Below are 18,941 nucleotides of genomic sequence, written 5' to 3'. Positions count from 1 at the left end.
ATGGCCATGCAGCCATTTCAGAAGCTGCAGCATAAAAAAGCACCACTACAGGCGAATGAAAAAAAAAAGGTTGAACCCTGCCTAGAATAAGTACTTGAATAACACATTGCAGAGAAATTGATGAACTTCGCTTGTAAGACCTAAAGATAAGAAGATTACATTATAGAAGTCTGCCTCGCCGCCCACTACTGAGATCCGCTCCCACTAAGCAGCGTTACAGGATTATCTTTATTACTTCCTTTCTCCCACTGAGTCTGCGCAGAGCACGTTCGGAAACATCCGTTTGCGCAGGCGCGGAATCCATTCGTCCTTTCCGTGTCTCTTTACGTCACTGTCAAAAATGGCTGCGCTCAGTGTGGAAGTGGCATGCCGGTCTCTACTCAGGCGCGGAGCTCGTTTACTTCCACAGAGACGGGTAAGAGCGAATTAAGACAGGCAGCCACAGAACTGCTATTCTGGGAGTTACCCGGGCGTTTTGTGGTTTCGATGTTTCAGTGAGCTCTATGAGTGACCTCTGTGGTAGCCCATGTACCTGCCAGTCTAGCTTGTAAGGATAGTTCTTCCTGACCCTACTAAAGGGTATTCGTGAAGCATGAGTGCCTGGTGTGCATGGTGATTGCAGGCTGGGGCAGCTCAGGGGCATGGAGTCCCACGTACAGCTTCCTAGCAACAAGATGAAGCCTTTCTCTATGTTTCCCATCTCTTAGTGTTTAGTTCTGCCCATTGGATATTGACATTTATGCTTTCTACCATGCCAAGTGTCATTTACTTATCTTTCTATCTAGCCTTGGCTAACATTGGCCCTGATTTCTTTATGGACAATTTCTTGTTGTAAGAGCACATACTGTCTGGTCAAAGCCCAAATTACATGGGATTATTTGGGTTCATAATGTACATGAAATTAAAAACCATATCCACATACAGTATTCAGGTGTCCTTTCATTTTAGTGGCATTTAACTACATGTCCTTCAAAACATAATGGCTTCAGCTATGCGTGAGGCTGTTTACCAACAACTATGACCGTAGACGAGAATTTTGTGCAATGTGGGTAATATTAAAGAGCATTTCACTTTTTTTCTATTTACAATGTGTATAAGGGCTATTTAACGTGATGACTGTTTTTTTGTAATAAAGCCATGCCTTTCCAAATACCAGGCTGATGCTTGCGCTCTTCTGTCTGATCTTAGGTGTTTCATGGGGGATGTGGGACACATAACAAAGCCCCATAATATCTTCACTCTGCTTCTGGTGTGTGCAAGCTGCTGCCAGAAGTGAAGCAGGCCTAGATGGCAGCTGTCAACAACACTGCCAGTGACATTAAAATGGCAGGGAAGGGCTTTGGGGCCAGTGGAATGGGGCTAAACTTCACTGGAAGTAATGCAGGTTCTATGTCTTTTTTCAGGGACGTGTTTATGGATATTTAGATTGCTATAGTAAACTTACAAAGCACATTTTAATTGAAATATCTTCTGTTGTTGCTTCTTCATAGTATCACAAGTGTCCAGCATCACAGTGTTTGCTCAGGATTCGCTCACCTGGAATAAAACAACTGTTTGTAGTAACAAGTGCCCGATACCAAAGCACAGTGACTGAAGTCGCCAACCAGGTAATTCTGATTTGTTCTTATTGTAGGGCATGGTTCAAGTGTGTAAGTAAAAAAAAATGGTTAATACTTTAACAAGTCAGCTCAAGCCTGCATATGAGCCAAAAATCCACCCCATGTGCACACTTGCAGACAGATGCCATTCCAGTCAGCACTTAATACAACACAGAGCTGTTTGCAGTAAATTGGTGTTTTATTCCACCTGGTGGAGAAAACTCCACCTGTGACATTAGCTTATGATTATAGATGGAGCAGACTTAAAGGAGAAGAAAAAGGCATTTTGGCATTTTACTGCTGATAGATTTGCCACATTAGTGCCGCCTAGAACACTATATTGCTTTTTTTGTTTGCTTAAGATTGCAGCTGCCATATTAGCTTGGTCTTCATAGCTTCCTGCTGTATAGCTCTAGCCATTATAGCTCAAATCTCACATTCCTAAGGGAGGGGGGAGCTGGAGAGAGGAGAGAACTGTGCAGACTCTGGATTCGAGGAAGTTGGATACCCTAAGAACATGTTTACAAAAAAGGAGACAAGAAATCCTGTGTTTCTCTTGATAGATGACTCAGTGCAACTTTTCTGTACCCCAGTGAATATAATTTCTTACCCTAGATCCCAGGATGAAAATGCGTACCATACTATCCCTTGAGCACTGTACCACCATCTCTGTGGATGTCCCAGTGATCCTTTGCATAGTCCTGAATAGTGTGCATGCTCAGTAAAGAAAAAATTAAAAAGTTTAACTTCATAGTTTGGATTTTTATTCTATTGCGCATGTGGACTGTCCAGAACTTTTATTTACTGGGTGGTGTTTAACATATTGGCATGCCCCTGTGAAATTGACTTTAGTTGTCCTTTAAAAGAGAACTGAAACCTAAAAACGAATATGGCTAGAAATATAATATTTTATATAATAAACTGACTGGACTGGCTTAAAGTTTCAGCATATTGTAGTAATGATATAGGTCTTTAACGTTGTCACAGTAGCTCCCCATCTTGGGTTCTGTTAGAACTGTCCGGGACAGTGCACATGCTCAGGGTAATCTAAAGCAGCTGTTGGGAAGCTAAGCTTAGGGGGTCGCTGCAAATTATCAAGTAGAAAATGAGATGTCTGTCATATAAGCTGATTCTACAGGGTTAAATATTCAGTTCTGATGCAGTTGCCCTGGTTTCAGATCTGCCATTTAATGTGAATCTGAATGAATTACTAATCAGCCTTTTACTGTTCCATTTATATTCTATTCATGCAGTATATTGTGAGCTCAGTAAGTGACAGCAGCACAGAGCATGTGCAGGGAATTAGCAGAAAAGAAGATGGGGAGCCACTGGGGGATCTTTGGGGGCACAGATCCTACCTGCTAAAGGGCTTTGGTTGCCTTGGCCTGGTACATTTCTGCCTTACTTCTTTAGCTAGGCTTTAATTCTCCTTTAAAGGTTAGTGAAATGTAAAAATCACTGGAGGTACCCAGTGCAATTTATGTATAACTGCATAATGATCACTAGAGGGCAGTGTTACATATGGATATAAAAGGAAACTGTTGGTGTTTTAAATGATACTTTGCCAGCTTGAGAAAGTTACATTCCTGTTACTCTGCTATATGCAAAATAAAGGCAGTTTAACTATTACTGAATGGGAGTGCTGCAGTACTTGTAACATTGAGGTGCCTGTTAACCTCCTGCCCAAGATCAGTTCATGCCTTTTCTCTCCAACTTTATTTGCATTTCATTGATCCAATTGGCTGAATCCTGCCAGCCAGTCATATCAAATATATGCTTTTCTAAACTGTCATAGAAACAGGCTACCTGAGTCAAAGTCACATTCGTTTTACCAGTTAATATGGATGTTTTGTTAGGAATACTTTTTTGCAAGCCATTATCAAAAGTTTTACATTTATTTTCTCTTGCGTGGTTCATTTGATAACTCATCTTTATCTTTTATATGTAGACCCCAGTGCTACCAGAGATACAATTACAGCCCTCTACTACACTTGACAATGTTCTGCCGCCACCTCTTGTTGAGGCAGCCCCCACAGTCTCTGAAACCATACTCCCTGAATCGGTACAACAGAGTCTGGCAGATTTGGGCCTCGGTGGTCAAACTCCTGTTGGATTAATACAGAACTTTCTGGAGTTCCTTAATGTTGATGTTGGTTTGCCTTGGTGGGGAGCAATAGTAACTGGTAAGAAATGAAGATTATATAATTTTATTGTCTTTAAGTATTTTTATGTCATAGTTACATAGGGTTGAAAAAAGACCATTGTCCATCAAGTTCAACCCATCCGAGTAAACCCAGCACACAACCTATACTAACCAATCTATACACTCACATACATAAACTATATATATATACAACCAGTAATACTAACTGTAGATATTAGTATCACAATAGCCTTGGATATTCTGCTTGTTCAAAAACTCATCCAGGCCCCTCTTAAAGGCATTAACAGAGTCTGCCATTACCACATCACTAGGAAGGGCATTCCACAGCCTCACTGCCCTCACCGTGAAAAACCACCTACGCTGCTTCAAATGGAAGCTCTGTTCCTCTAATCTATAGGGCTGACCTCTGTTGCGCTGATTGTTTTTATGGGAAAAAAGAACATCCCCCAACTGCCTATAATCCCCTCTAATGTACTTGTACAGAGTAATCATGTCCCCTCGCAAGCACCTCTTTTCCAGAGAAAACAACCCCAACCTCGACAGTCTCACCTCATAGCTTAAATCTTCCATCCCCTTTACCAGTTTAGTTGCACGTCTCTGCACTCTCTCCAGCTCATTAATATCCTTCTTAAGGACTGGAGCCCAAAACTGCACTGCATACTCAAGGTGAGGCCTTACCAGGGACCTATAAAGGGGCAAAAATATGTTCTCATCCCTTGAGTCAATGCCCTTTTTTATACAAGACAGCACTTTATTTGCTGTAGTAGCCACAGAATGACACTGCCTGGAATTGGACAACTTGTGATCTACAAAAACCCCTAGATCCTTCTCCATTAAGGAAACCCCCAACACACTACCATTCAGTAGATAGTTTGCGTTTATATTATTTCTACCAAAGTGCATAACTTTGCACTTGTCAACATTGAACCTCATTTTCCAGTTTGCTGCCCAGTTTTCCAATTTTGTCAAATCGCTCTGCAAAGCGGCAGCATCCTGCATGGAACTTATAGTTTTGCACAATTTAGTGTCATCAGCAAAAATAGAAACAGTACTCTCTATGCCCACCTCCAGGTCATTAATAAACAAGTTAAAAAGCAAAGGACCAAGGACTGACCCCTGCGGTACTCCACTAACCACACTGGCCCAATTAGAAAATGTTCCATTTACCACCACTCTTAGTACTCTATCCTTCAGCCAGTTTTCTATCCAATTACAAATATTATGTTCTAGGCCAATATTCCTCAATTTGATCATTAACCTTCTGTGAGGTACTGTATCAAACGCTTTAGCAAAATCTAAGTAGATGACATCAACTGCCATTCCAGCATCAAGGTTCCTGCTCACCTCCTCATAAAAGGCAACTAAATTAGTCTGGCAAGATCTGTTACGCATAAAACCATGCTGGCACAAACTAATAGTATTGTGAACTGCAATGTATTCAACTATCCTATCCCTTATTACCCCTTCCAGAAGCTTTCCTACTACTGATGTCAGACTAACAGGCCTATAGTTTTCAGGCTGAGAACGAGATCCCTTTTTAAATAATGGCACCACATTAGCAATCCGCCAGTCTCTCAGCACCATGCCAAACCTCAACGAATCCTGAAAAATTATGTGAAGAGGCTTGGCAATCACAGCGCTCAGCTCATTTAATACCCTGGGATGAATCCCATCCGGTCCTGGACCTTTGTTTACCTTTACATGTTCAAGTCTCTTTTGAATTTCCTCCCGAGTGACCCACGCGTCAGTAGCTAAATTACTAGCACTGGGTATATTAAAAGGGAAGCCTTCATTATCTGGCTCCTCAGATGTATAGACAGATGAAAAATAAGAGTTCAAAATTTCAGCTTTTTCCCCGTTCTCATCAACCAACTTACCCCCCCGTGATAATAAAGTTCCCACCCCTTCTTGCTTCATTTTTTTACTATTCACATAATTAAAAAATAATTTTGGATTCTTTTTTCTCCTAGCTGCAATATCCCTTTCCATCTCTATTTTAGCTTGCCTGATAGCTTTTTTGCATGCTTTATTTGCTTCCTTGTACCTGATGAAAGTTTCCGCTGTCCCAGCTAACTTGAATGCTTTAAAAGCACGTTTTTTATTACCAACCTCGACACTAACACTTTTATTCAGCCATAAAGGTTTTGCTTTGCGATGCCTCTCCTTGCTTACAAGGGGAATATACTGTTGTGTATACTTGCAAAGCAATGTTTTAAAGATGTTCCATTTTCCTTCTGTGTCTAACCCCATGAAAAGCCTTTCCCAGTTGACACATTGCAGAGATGTAAAAAGAGGAGAGGAATGTAAAACAAACCCCAAAGGGATTCCCAGGCATAAACTTTAGTAAAATATGTATGTATATAGTAATATGTTAATAAACTTAATGAAAAGAAAATAATCAAATTTATCATAAGTAATTGATTCAACTCAAAATTCGTTCTCTAATATATAATGAGAAGAGGAATGAAAGATGAAAAATATATGTACCCAGTATCGGGTTAGGCCCGGGTGTTCAAACCCCGAGCCTGACACTATGGTTCAGAGAATCACTCAATATACATCGCTCAATAATATAAATGCTGAGGAATCCAAATAGCTCACCAAAAGCCGATGGTGGTCCGGGTGCTCAAGGCCCAGAACCCGCAGCTGAAGGGGGAAATTCTCCAAAGTTGCACATGGAACATCAAGCACTCCGGACGCATGAAGACTGCTAAAATCCAAAGTTTATTTCTTCATGTTTAAAACAATAAACGCCTAACGCGTTTCGTGCCCATTAAGGCACTTAATCATAGGCAGGATAGGCCTATGATTAAGTGCCTTAATGGGCACGAAACGCGTTAGGCGTTTATTGTTTTAAACATGAAGAAATAAACTTTGGATTTTAGCAGTCTTCATGCGTCCGGAGTGCTTGATGTTCCATGTGCAACATTGCAGAGATGCCCTTAAACTGGCAAAGTCTGCACGTCTAAAATTGAGCGTTTTAGTTACTCCCTTATAGAGCTGTCTCTGTAGCATTATCTCAAAGGAGACCATGTTGTGATCACTGTTCCCCAAATGCTCACCCACACAAATGTTAGAGATAAGTTCAGTATTATTAGATATTACCAGGTCCAAAATAGACTCATTCCGAGTAGGTTCTTGAACCACCTGAGATAAAAAGTTGTCATTTAGCATATTTACAAACCTACTAGCTTTTTCTGACTTAGCCACCCCATTACTCCAGTCAATGTCCGGATAATTAAAGTCCCCCATAATAACAACTTGACCCAATTTTGAAGCCTCCTTCATTTGCAAAAGTAGCTGGGACTCATCCCCCTCATCTATACGGGGTGGTTTATAGCATACACCAATGATCATTTTCTTTGTGACCTTCAGCCCTACTGAAATTTCTACCCAAAGAGATTCAACGTTTTCATTTGTAATGTCTTTATTACATGGCTTTAAATCTGACTTTACATAAAGACAAACCCCTCCACCCTTTTTAGTCCCTCCTAAAAAGCGTATACCCATTTAAATTCACAGCCCAGTCGCATTTATCATCCCACCAGGTCTCAGTGATACCAATTAAGTCATAATTTTCAAGACATGCTACGCGCATTAGCCAGCATGCAGCGGAGATTACTACTTCTTCCTCTGATGCTTACATTAGCTAAAGGACAGTTAGAGTTAAGGTGAAAATTAGTCTGTTTCCCTTGTAACAATGGAAGCTCCTTATCTGATAAACTATATGCCCCCCTCACTCCTCCCCCACAACCCTTTACTGGTCCCACTGCCCGATCTACACTAGCTCTCCCATAAGAATCTAGCTTACCAACCCCCCCCTTGTCTAGTTTAAACACTCCTCCAGCCTCTTAACCATTCTCTCCCCTAGCACAGTAGACCCCCTTCCATTGAGGTGCAATCCGTCAGGGCTGTATAGATTGTACCCCAAAGAAAAGTCAGCCCAGTGCTCTAGGAACCCAAACCCTTCCTTCCTACACCAAGACTTTAGCCACGCATTTAGCTCCCGCTGTCTCCCTAAACTAGCACGCGGCACCGGCAAAATTTCCGAAAAAATGACATTGGAGGACCTTTGCTTAATTTTAGAGCCTAGATCCCTGAACTTACACTTTAAGGTCCCCCACCTACCGTTCATTTTGTCGTTAGTACCGATATGTACCAAGACAGCCGGGTCGTGCCGAGCCCCTCCCAATAATGTGTCGACCCGATCAACCACATGCCGAACCCTGGCACCAGGAAGACAGCAAACTGTCCGGTTGAAGCGATCCGCTCGACAGATTACCCTGTCCACTTTCCTAATGATCGAATCCCCTATAACCACCATCTGTTTAGGCCTATCTCTGCACTGTATATATATATATATATATATATATATTTGCTTGTAAACAGGCACTCACGTCAAAGATAGAATAGCGATGCCTGGGTGCAGTCCCAATGGGTTTAGGAAAAATAGCAAGTAAAGATGTCCCGCACTCACAGGTCTTAAGTGAAATAAAGGTGTTTATTCAGGTGTTTATTCAATCCACATCTAGAGATGTGGATTGAATAAACACCTTTATTTCACTTAAGACCTGTGAGTGCGGGACATCTTTACTTGCTATATATATATATATATATATATATATATATATATATATAATAATCTCTTTTCATCTTAATGCTATTTCTTTACTATCTTATTCCTCCAGGAACGGTACTTGCTCGTATTTTAGTATTCCCTCTGATTGTCAAAGGACAGAGAGAAGCTGCCAAACTCAACAATCACATGCCACAAATCAGCTCGATGACAAACCGTATGAATGAGGCCAAGCAGTCTGGGAACAAATTTGAATGTAAGGACATGTGTTGTCATTGTTTACTGAACACACTATTTTCTCCAGCACGTTATAGTAGAATAGAATATACCGTATGGGTAATATCCCACCGTTGAAAGCCAATTCAGAGCGGCTATTTGCTCATGATAGCAGAGATCTGTGACTGAATCGTTCCATGGTTTCTTACCCTTAGGTTGAAGACTCTTGGAGCTACTAGTAGCAGCTACTTGTCACGGCTACAAAAATAGATCAATGCTGATCATTTACTGATAACTGTCTCTACATGTGTTTTAGCAGGCGATTTTCAGTGTTGTCTATGGCAGGGTATTTTCTAATGTTTAAGAATCCAGCCTCAGCTTTGTTGTAAAACAAGAAAGTAATTGATATGTTTCCAATACAAAGACTTGGCAAGGTCTAGATCAGGGATCCTCAACCTTTTATATGCATGAGCCACATTCAAATGAAAAAAGTTTTTGAGAGCAACACAAGCATGAAAAAAGTTCCTGGAGATGCCATTAAGAGCTATAATTGGCTATTTGACTGGCAGCCTATAGGAGGCTCTGTTTGGCAATTACACTGGGTTTTTATGCAATCAAAGCTTGCCTTCTAACAAGAAATTCAAAAATAAGCACCTGCTTTGAGGACACTGGGAGCAACATCTAAAAGGGAGCAACATGTTGCTCACAAGTCACTGGTTGGGGATCTCTGGTCTAGATGGTTGCCTTCTGTTAAAGCCATGTTTTGTCTGCAGACACTATTCAGCAACTCACATCAAAGAGCCATCACTAGTCAGAACACATGCAGAACAAAAAGTGAGCATTTGACAAAGAAAATCTTTACAGAAAAAAAAAATCAGGACAGTGCCTGTATTTAATGTTGAGTAATATTTAGTATATTGAGTCTAATCCATCTCCTCCTTGCTTTAAGAAATGACACAAAGGCTTCTTTAAGAGTGCAGGTCCCAACATTGGCATGCAGCCTTGCTCATATTTGTGCTAGTGGCAGTAAATGAATGTTTCCTTTACTGCTCTCCTTACAAAATTCTGTGATTATGAACAGGAGCATTGTAAAATGTAGCAATTTCTGTCACTGTGAATTCTTTGCCTGTCATGACAATTTTCATTATTTTATTATATATCATAATGTCTCTGAAGGGGTACCTAACTGACCATCTCTCATGTATCCTCAGTCTCAAAGGCATACTCTGACCTAACTCTGTATCAGAAGAAACATGATGTCAATCCACTACGTGGCTTTTTGGTGCCCCTAGTTCAGGTGAGATTTTAGTTGGATGGCAGTAGTTTTCGAGATGAACCCCATGTAAATAAAAAAAACATCCTGTAAATGTTTTGTCTGTTACTGTCACACATACATCTTTTTTTTTTTTTTTTTTTACTTGTGTCCTTTAGGCACCCATTTTCATCTCGTTTTTTGTGGCCCTGAGGCAGATGTCATACCTTCCCGTTCCCAGTATGCAAAGTGGGGGGCTCTGGTGGTTCACAGATCTTACTGCAGCTGATCCTTTTTATATACTGCCCCTGACAGTGACTTGCACTATGTGGGGAGTACTGGAGGTAATTCAGCCAAAATCTGCAAATATCTTGGAAATGCTATTCATATATTCATAACGTACAAGTAATCCATTTATGTTATGTTTCAGCTGGGAGCAGAGTCTGGTGTTGATAACCCCAATCTCAAAATAATGAAGACTGTCTTCCGTGTGATGCCATTGATAATTTTGCCTCTTACAATCAACTTCCCCACTGTGAGTACTCCTTATGCCTGCTTTATGTAAGAATACATCTTTGAAATGAGAATTAAATTCTCTTTATTTTTACAAAAATGTCCCCTTTCTTACACTAAAAAAAGCTATAGTGGACCAAGGCTTTTGATCCTTTACATTTCCCCTAACCTTTTAAGAAATTTAGTTTTTTACTTACCTATATTTTGATATTTTATTTTGTCTAACATCTTTTCAACAGGCAGTGTTCACATACTGGGTGACATCTAACGTTTTCTCACTAGCCCAGGTGAGCTTTCTGAGAATCCCAGCTGTCCGTAAAAAACTAAAAATACCTGAAAGGATCAAGCATGACGCGTCTGCACTGCCGCCACAGGAGGGTTTCATAAAGAATCTTAAAAAAGGTAAAGAGGGTGTTTCTTGATAGCAGCTGCCGTATTAGACTGCAAAATATGTTTAATATTAATTGAGAACAAAAGCCGTTTATATAAGGGCTCTTACACACAGGTGTTACTTGATGCACAAGAACACAAGTTCCCATTGTTTACTGTAGTAAAAAGTACTCATGGTACAGCACTGAACCTCTGCATGCAGGTAAGATGTTGCATGTTGCTTTTAACATGCGTTTAGAAGTTAACCTACCAGCCAGCTGTCACTATAGCATAAAAACATATAAAAAGGAAAAAAAACACAGCACAGGAATGCATCAAGAAACACTTATAAGAGCCCTAACTCAGACCCCCTGCAGATGCCTCCTGAACCAAACTAAACAGAACACCCATTACTCCCCCATTTGCCAGGCGGTGTAAATAACATGCAGAGTATTGCAGCGGTTTGGTGCTGCTTGGCTTCCTCTTCCATCTTTTATGGCAGTAAGCTGCTTGAAAAGTTGAAGCTGAGCAGATTTGGCCTTTAACTGCTGATGGTCCTGGTCGGCAGCTGAAAGCTGGGGAAAAGGATGCCAGGAGGAATGTACCCCCAACCCCGCACTCAACTGAGGTATGGCCAAACTGGCCAGCAGTGGGGATGGGGGCAGGTGCTTCGCTTCCTTTTCCTATCCTATTTGGCAGTCAGAAGCTTGCACAGTTGAAGCCTATCTGTTTTTTTTTTTTGGTTTTTTTTAGCTACGTATGCACAAAAATGTTTAGAGATGGCATCCTGTCAACTCGCTCTGGTGGAGTAGTTGTGGGGGTCCTTGTGTTGTTTTGTTTTTGGGGGTGGAAAGGGAGGACACAACAAGGGGCTTAAGTTATATGGATTTGTTCTTATTTAAGCACAGACTTTACAGCTGAAGTGTTGCTTTTTGATTGGTGAAGGTTAATGATGTAGATGTGTTTGTGCGTGCGCATAGAGAACTGCAATGTATCCTGTATCCAAAGGTTTACAAAAATGTTATAATTTATGACTTATTGGTTTAGGTTGGAAGAATGCACAGATGGCACAACAGTTGGAGGAGAGGGAGCGCAGGATTAAGAATCACCTGGATATGGCAGCAAAAGGTAAGGGTTGATTCCAACACAGCTAAAGGGCATCATGATTATGAACATAGATAACGGAATTGAAAACAAAAAATAAATATATATATATATATATATATATAATATATAATATATATATATATATATATATATATATATATATATATATATATAATATATATATATATATATATATATATATATATATATATATATATATATATATATATATATATATATATATATATATATATAATATATATATATATATATATATATAATATATATAATATATATATATATATATATATATATATATATAATATATATATATTACAGTGGCTTGCAAAAGTATTCGGCCCCCTTGAACTTTTCCACTTTTTGTCACATTACAGCCACAAACATGAATCAATTTTATTGGAATTCCACGTGAAAGACCAATACAAAGTGGTGTACACGTGAGAAGTGGAACGAAAATCATACATGATTCCAAACATTTTTTACAAATAAATAACTGCAAAGTGGGGTGTGCGTAATTATTCAGCCCCCTTTGGTCTGAGTGCAGTCGGTTGCCCATAGACATTGTGTGATGAGTGCTAATGACTAAATAGAGTGCACCTGTGTGTAATCTAATGTCAGTACAAATACAGCTGCTCTGTGACGGCCTCAGAGGTTGTCTAAGAGAATATTGGGAGCAACAACACCAAGTCCAAGTCTTCTTTGAAGTCCAAAGAACACACCAGGACAGGTCAGGGATAAAGTTATTGAGAAATTTAAAGCAGGCTTAGGCTACAAAAATATTTCCAAAGCCTTGAACATCCCACGGAGCACTGTTCAAGTGATCATTCAGAAATGGAAGGAGTATGGCATAACTGTAAACCTACCAAGACAAGGCCGTCCACCTAAACTCACAGGCCGAACAAGGAGAGCGCTGATCAGAAATGCAGCCAAGAGGCCCATGGTGACTCTGGACAAGCTGCAGAGATCTACAGCTCAGGTGGGGGAATCTGTCCATAGGACAACTATTAGTCGTGCACTGCACAAAGTTGGCCTTTTTGGAAGAGTGGCAAGAAGAAAGCCATTGTTAACAGAAAACCATAAGAAGTCCCGTTTGCAGTTTGCCACAAGCCATGTGGGGGACACAGCAAACATGTGGAAGAAGGTGCTCTGGTCAGATGAGACCAAAATGGAACTTTTTGGCCAAAATGCAAAACGCTATGTGTGGCAGAAAACTAACACTGCACATCACTATGAACACACCATCCCCACTGTCAAATATGGTGGTGGCAGCATCATGCTCTGGGGGGGCTTCTCTTCAGCAGGGACAGGGAAACTGGTCAGAGTTGATGGGAAGATGGATGGAGCCAAATACAGGGCAATCTTGGAAGAAAACCTCTTGAAGTCTGCAAAAGACTTGAGACTGGGGCGGAGGTTCACCTTCCAGCAGGACAACGACCCTAAACAAAAAAGCCAGGGCAACAATGGAATGGTTTAAAACAAAACATATCCATGTGTTAGAATGGCCCAGTCAAAGTCCAGATCTAAATCCAATGGAGAATCTGTGGCAATATCTGAAAACTGCTGTTCACAAACGCTGTCCATCTAATCTGACTGAGCTGGAGCTGTTTTGCAAAGAAGAATGGGCAAGGATTTTAGTCTCTAGATGTGCAAAGCTGGTAGAGACAGACCCTAAAAGCCTGGCAGCTGTAATTGCAGCAAAAGGGGGTTCTACAAAGTATTGACTCAGGGGGCTGAATAATTACGCACACCCCACTTTGCGGTTATTTATTTGTAAAAAAATGTTTGGAATCATGTATGATTTTCGTTCAACTTCTCACGTGTACACCACTTTGTATTGGTCTTTCACGTGGAATTCCAATAAAATTGATTCATGTTTGTGGCTGTAATGTGACAAAATGTGGAAAAGTTCAAGGGGGCCGAATACGTTTGCAAGCCACTGTAGATATGTAACTTTAAAAGAACATTTATTCAGGAATTGTATTTATTACAGGGCCAATGAGGCAGACATTCTCCCACAATCCTCTTCAGCAGAAAGAATCAAACCCTGTGTCTCCAAGCAAACCCAAGTCAAAGCCTTGGCAGGACACAATTGGATGAAGCACTGTTACCCAATAAACTCAATATTGTCCATGCACACGGATGATGTATCTGTGTGTTGCCAGTGAATGTTGGACTTAAGAGACAAAACCATATAAGTCATTCACATTGTTCAATGAATAAATTGTACATTTTGGTGGATTTATTATTTATTGTAATGCTGACAATGTTAATTTTCTTTACATTTTCCAGTAGTATGGTTTGCTTAAAGCTAGCAATATCATTATAAAGATTTGCACCAGTCTAATGCAAGTCCTCTCTGAGGTTCCAGTAATTGAACTACATATTTCCTGAAATGCAGCTTGGCCACTTAAAGGAACAGTAACTCCAAAAAATGAAAGAGCTTTAAAGTAATAAAAATATAATGCACTGTTGCCCTCCACTGGTAAAACTGGTGTGTTTGCTACAGTAACACTACTATAATTTATATAATAAGCTGCTATGTAGCCACGGGGGCTAAACTTTGCAGGATATTCATTGCTCTTGTGGAATATATAACGTAAATAATGTACCCTCATGTAAAATATAAGAATAATATCAGTTGCCAAGGAATCATTGGCCTTAGGCCTTGTGCTTTTATGTGGTCATGGAACTCCAATCATAACCAATTACATTACTAAGCGCAGTTTAAGAACCCATAATAACTAATGACATTACCAATCACCTTTTTATAAGGATATCATTTACAGGATATTAACGGCGCTTATGTAAATTATATCCTTATAAAAGGTGCTTGGTAATGTCATTCGTTATTATCAGTTCTTTTTGATCTCATTTGTCACATGACTCCCTGTAATCTGTGTATTATAATAAATATAGAACCATGTTGTAAAATATGAGGATATTGAAAGTCACCTCCAAGTTCCTTGGTCTTCAGTCATGTGCTTTTATATGGTCATTAGACTCCTCAGTGACTTATAATATCCTTATATTTTACAATAGGTGGTACATTATTCACTGTATATTTTTAACAGTTTTACTGTAGGTGAATTATTTTGTAAAATGAGACAATTATTAAAGAGTTTAAATACTATGGAAAGGGCTTGGTGTGCATTCACACACATTTTGTTGCATTCCATTTGAGATCATGTGCTTCGGTAGTTACAATAGGCAATTAGGAGTGATTTTATAAATTAGGTTTGTGCACTAAATTATATAATTCTGGGTTCATGACTTAGAGAGGGGGTTTCTGGCATCTGTGCTGAAATAGATTTTGAAAGATATTTGGATGAAATCACAAGCTATAAACAGAGTTATAGACCGTTCCTGCACTCTTGGCAAGCAACGTCTTACATTAGTGTTGGTAAACAAGCCGAGGCAGGCATAGTCATCTGGTTCTGAAAATTAAATAAATGAGAATTATCTGAAAACATTACTTATTAAAACATCCTTGAAGGACAAAGTACAAAGTATCACCAGCTGCTATCAGCTTGCAAAGGAAGAGATTTCTGTAAAGGGGCCAGGATTGTAGAAAACAAGTTGTTTTTATGATCCCAAGAATTCATTGAATCATTTCCCTTGATTTTTATATTCCCAAGCTTGTTCTGTTTTCTTTAGTTAGTAGTTCTTGTATTTCTTTCTGTTCTCCCTTTGATTTCAAAGAAATTACAGTGTGTGAGTAAATGTTTTAGAAATAATTGACCAGTTACTGTGTACTGGCTCAGGTTTAGTAATCCATAGCAGTAAGATGAGTGTTTTCCAAGAACAGACCAGTAAAAACAAAAAAACAGCAGCTTCCTGCTCATTGGTTGCTATAGGTTAGGACAAAATTCTAAAGGAATTGATGCCTTCATGTACCTACAACCAATTAGTAATATATTCCATTTGGAATTTAGGATTGTTAATGCATGACACAACATATGTATTCCTTTTTTTGGTGATAATTAACTGTTGTAACATGGATCTTATAGTTGTTCAAGGCTAAAAACTAGGGATTAACCAGTAATTCTGACATTTAGGACTAAGAAGCCATAGATCTAATAAAAAAAAGGTCTCTGTGGGAACTTTGCTAAGTGTTTTTGGCCTTAAAGGTAGTTCTAAACAGATTTCCAATATACATTAATAACACTTTTTTTTAGAGATTTTAAATGTATTTGTAATTTAGCTGTTTAAAGCAGTATTTGTTAAAGCCTTCTGGTTCTGAGTCTAGAAAGTGTAGTGGAAGTCTGTTCTCCTTCGGGTCACTTAGGCTAATGTGCCATAGAGCTAGTTAGTCGCCCATGATAGATCTCTGCTACCGTGGGTGACTAACTGCTCCAAAAATGCCTTCCAGTAGGAGTTGCCGGGGGAAATGCCTGCAGGAGAAAACTTCGCAACTTAGGAACGCCGAAGCAATGTAAAGTCATTTCGGAGCGGTTAGTCGGCCGCGGTAGCAGAGATCTATAACAGGCAACTAAGTCACTCCATGGAATATTTAGCTTTAGAAGTCTGACTTCTGCAACATTGTTTCAGTGCTCAGAAACCAGTCGTGAAAATATCAACAGATACCATTTATTTACAGATAACTTTAAAACCACTGATGTTTTTAAATTAATGCTTGTAATTACATTCTCTCTCATTATGTAAAAACTGTTCTTAAACAGAGATCCCCTTTAATTTAACCTTATCAAGCTGTTTTTCTGTTGATTGTACAGTCTCCTTTCCTACATTTTTTACTTGTCTGTAGTCTAGCTCCAGTTTTCTTTTATTTTGGCCGATCAGGCTCCTTATTTCCTGTAGTTTGATCTACTTATCTGTTACCTATCTTACAGTGTCTGTTCTAGGTATCTGCTTATCTGTAACCTGCTATACTTCTGACCAGTTCTGCAGTTTGATTTGTCTGACCAATGACCTGACCCCTGACCAAAACTGTTGGCTAGTTTGCCTCTGCCTGTATTGCTATGAGTCTTTGCAGCAGCTACAAAGTAAGGGCAAAGACACATGTGGCGATTAGTTAAGAAGCCGCAACTTTTTAATGGTCATAGTGACTTTCCCCACCATAGGTTATTATATAAGTCACTGCAGCTAATCATGCACGGTTTACACTGCACGGATTAGTCGCCACATTTGTCTTCGCCCTTAAACAACAACCAAAAGTGTGCTCAAAACGTAAGGTGTGTGCACACAGTAACCATCTAGACTACTATAATAATCCAAAACGTGTGCACTAATTAAATATTATCCATAGTCCAGTGGTACTTGTTCACCACTGAATGTTACACAGATCAGCGCTTTTGGCATTTATTAAGTCTTGTTAAAGGAATAGTTCAGTTTAAAAATGTATTCAGTATAGTTGAATGTGATCTGTAAAGGGATGTCTAACATAATAGGCAGGTACAGAAGAACAGGAACAGCACCTCTTGTCTTTGTAGGTTAAAAGCTTGATAAAAGGTCTTATGTGACCTGAAACGTTTCTGCTGTTGTTGTTTGCCCCAGAAAATTTTGCAATAATGGCATTTTAATCTACAAAGACAAGAGGGGCTGTTCCTTTTCTTCTGTACCAGGATATGCCGATGGAAAGTGGCCATTGGGGAACCTGCACTACTTCTAACTAATCACAAGGTTTGGTGCTGACTACTACTCTCCAAAGAATATAATAGGCAGAACATAACTTCCTCCTTTGCATCTCTCTAACATGTTAGTCATTTGGCAACTAGAAGGGGGGCCACATGGGATATAAATATTCAGTTAGTTTGCTTTTGGTCCTTACCTATGTGCTCACAAACTAACTGAACAGTTATGTCCCTTGTGCCCCCCCCCCCTTCTAATCGCTGACTGACTAACAGGTTAGAGAGAGCTGCACAATACAGATAAGCTATTGTTTCTCCTACTTCATTTACCAAGTCAAGTGGGGACTTGGTCTGTTTATTCTTTCTGCTTGGCTGTTCTCATATTTACCAGTGGGTGGAGCATATGAGCATTTACGTTAGACAAAAGTGATATGTGAAATGAAGACATTTTGTTGTTTTAAATGAACACTTCAGTGTAAAAATAAAACTGGGTAAATAGATAGGCTGTGCAAAATTTAAATTATGTTTTATAGTTAGCCAAAAATGTTATCTATAAAGGCTGGAGTGAGCAGAGTGTAACATAATAGCCAAAACTCATCTTTCTCCTTTTGCAGCTCTCTAATCTCTTACCAGTCAGTGCCTTGTGGGCTTAGGATCAAAAGCGAACTAAGTGAACAGTTATGTCCCATGTGGTCCCCTTCAAGTCGCTGACTACCAAAGAGTTTAGATAGCTGAAAGGAGGAAGTAGTGTTTTGGCTTTTATGTTGGACATCAACTCACTCCAGACTTTTAGCTGTGTGAAGGTATATTCCATAGATTTGTCACTAATTTCATGTGGGCAACAAATCTCCCCATGTCCCTTCATCCTAAAGTGAATGGGAGGCAGCACTGAAGTTTTGTCTATTTCCCCACGGAACAGGTTCTCTACCATTAATGCTATTAGCCCCAACCAGAACTGTGACAGCAACACAGAAACATGGAGGTGCTACCAACTGTTGATTACCACTCCTACTTACAGCACAGCAGTAAGTCACTTTGCTGAGCGCACCTGGGAAACTAAAAAAATGTATAGCCCCATGTTGAATTTCAAAATTAGATATTACAAAAAAAATCTGTTCATTTAAAGAAAATGTAATTCAGTACAGGATTCTGCTGAATCTAGAGCAACTGGACTTGCTAAGTAATCATTGAAGACATTTCACTACTCATCCGAGCAGCTTCTTCAGTTCAACTGACTGGTATGGGAAGCCCTCAGCATATATACTCTTCCGCTAATCCAATTACAATGGCACTTTGTAACTCTTCGGAGAGGTGACACCTGAAATTTACAAAAAAAGAAAAGCAGGCAGGCACTCCGGTTTCCACGGGATGTCAAAAAAGTCAAAAAGCAGCTTGTAGTGAATAAAAGTTTTACAGTTAATTTAATCCATACATAAAACAAAGAAGCCTTATGCGTTTCATACCTGGGGGTACTTAATCATAGGCATTAAGTACCCCCAGGTACGAAACGCGTAAGGCTTCCTTTGTTTTATGTATGGAT

At 39.6% G+C, this 18,941-nt stretch overlaps 1 protein-coding gene across 1 annotated transcript; it reads left to right on the top strand.

The window, feature by feature from the left end:
• Window positions 1–319: 319 nt before the first annotated feature.
• On the top strand, window positions 320–14,054 carry oxa1l (oxidase (cytochrome c) assembly 1-like). The gene is given in 10 exon segments (NM_001112931.1): window positions 320–415; window positions 1,491–1,607; window positions 3,547–3,781; window positions 8,451–8,594; window positions 9,766–9,851; window positions 9,986–10,150; window positions 10,237–10,341; window positions 10,559–10,721; window positions 11,736–11,816; window positions 13,807–14,054. Coding segments are annotated over 10 exon segments (1,278 nt in total). The 5' UTR covers window positions 320–340; the 3' UTR covers window positions 13,914–14,054.
• Window positions 14,055–18,941: the final 4,887 nt, after the last annotated feature.

Source organism: Xenopus tropicalis, chromosome 1 (genome assembly GCF_000004195.4).
Source record: "Xenopus tropicalis strain Nigerian chromosome 1, UCB_Xtro_10.0, whole genome shotgun sequence".
In the NCBI taxonomy this organism is placed as follows: Eukaryota; Metazoa; Chordata; class Amphibia; order Anura; family Pipidae; genus Xenopus; species Xenopus tropicalis.
Note: the sequence above shows the minus strand (reverse complement) of the source record. Positions and strands in the feature narration are given on the sequence as shown.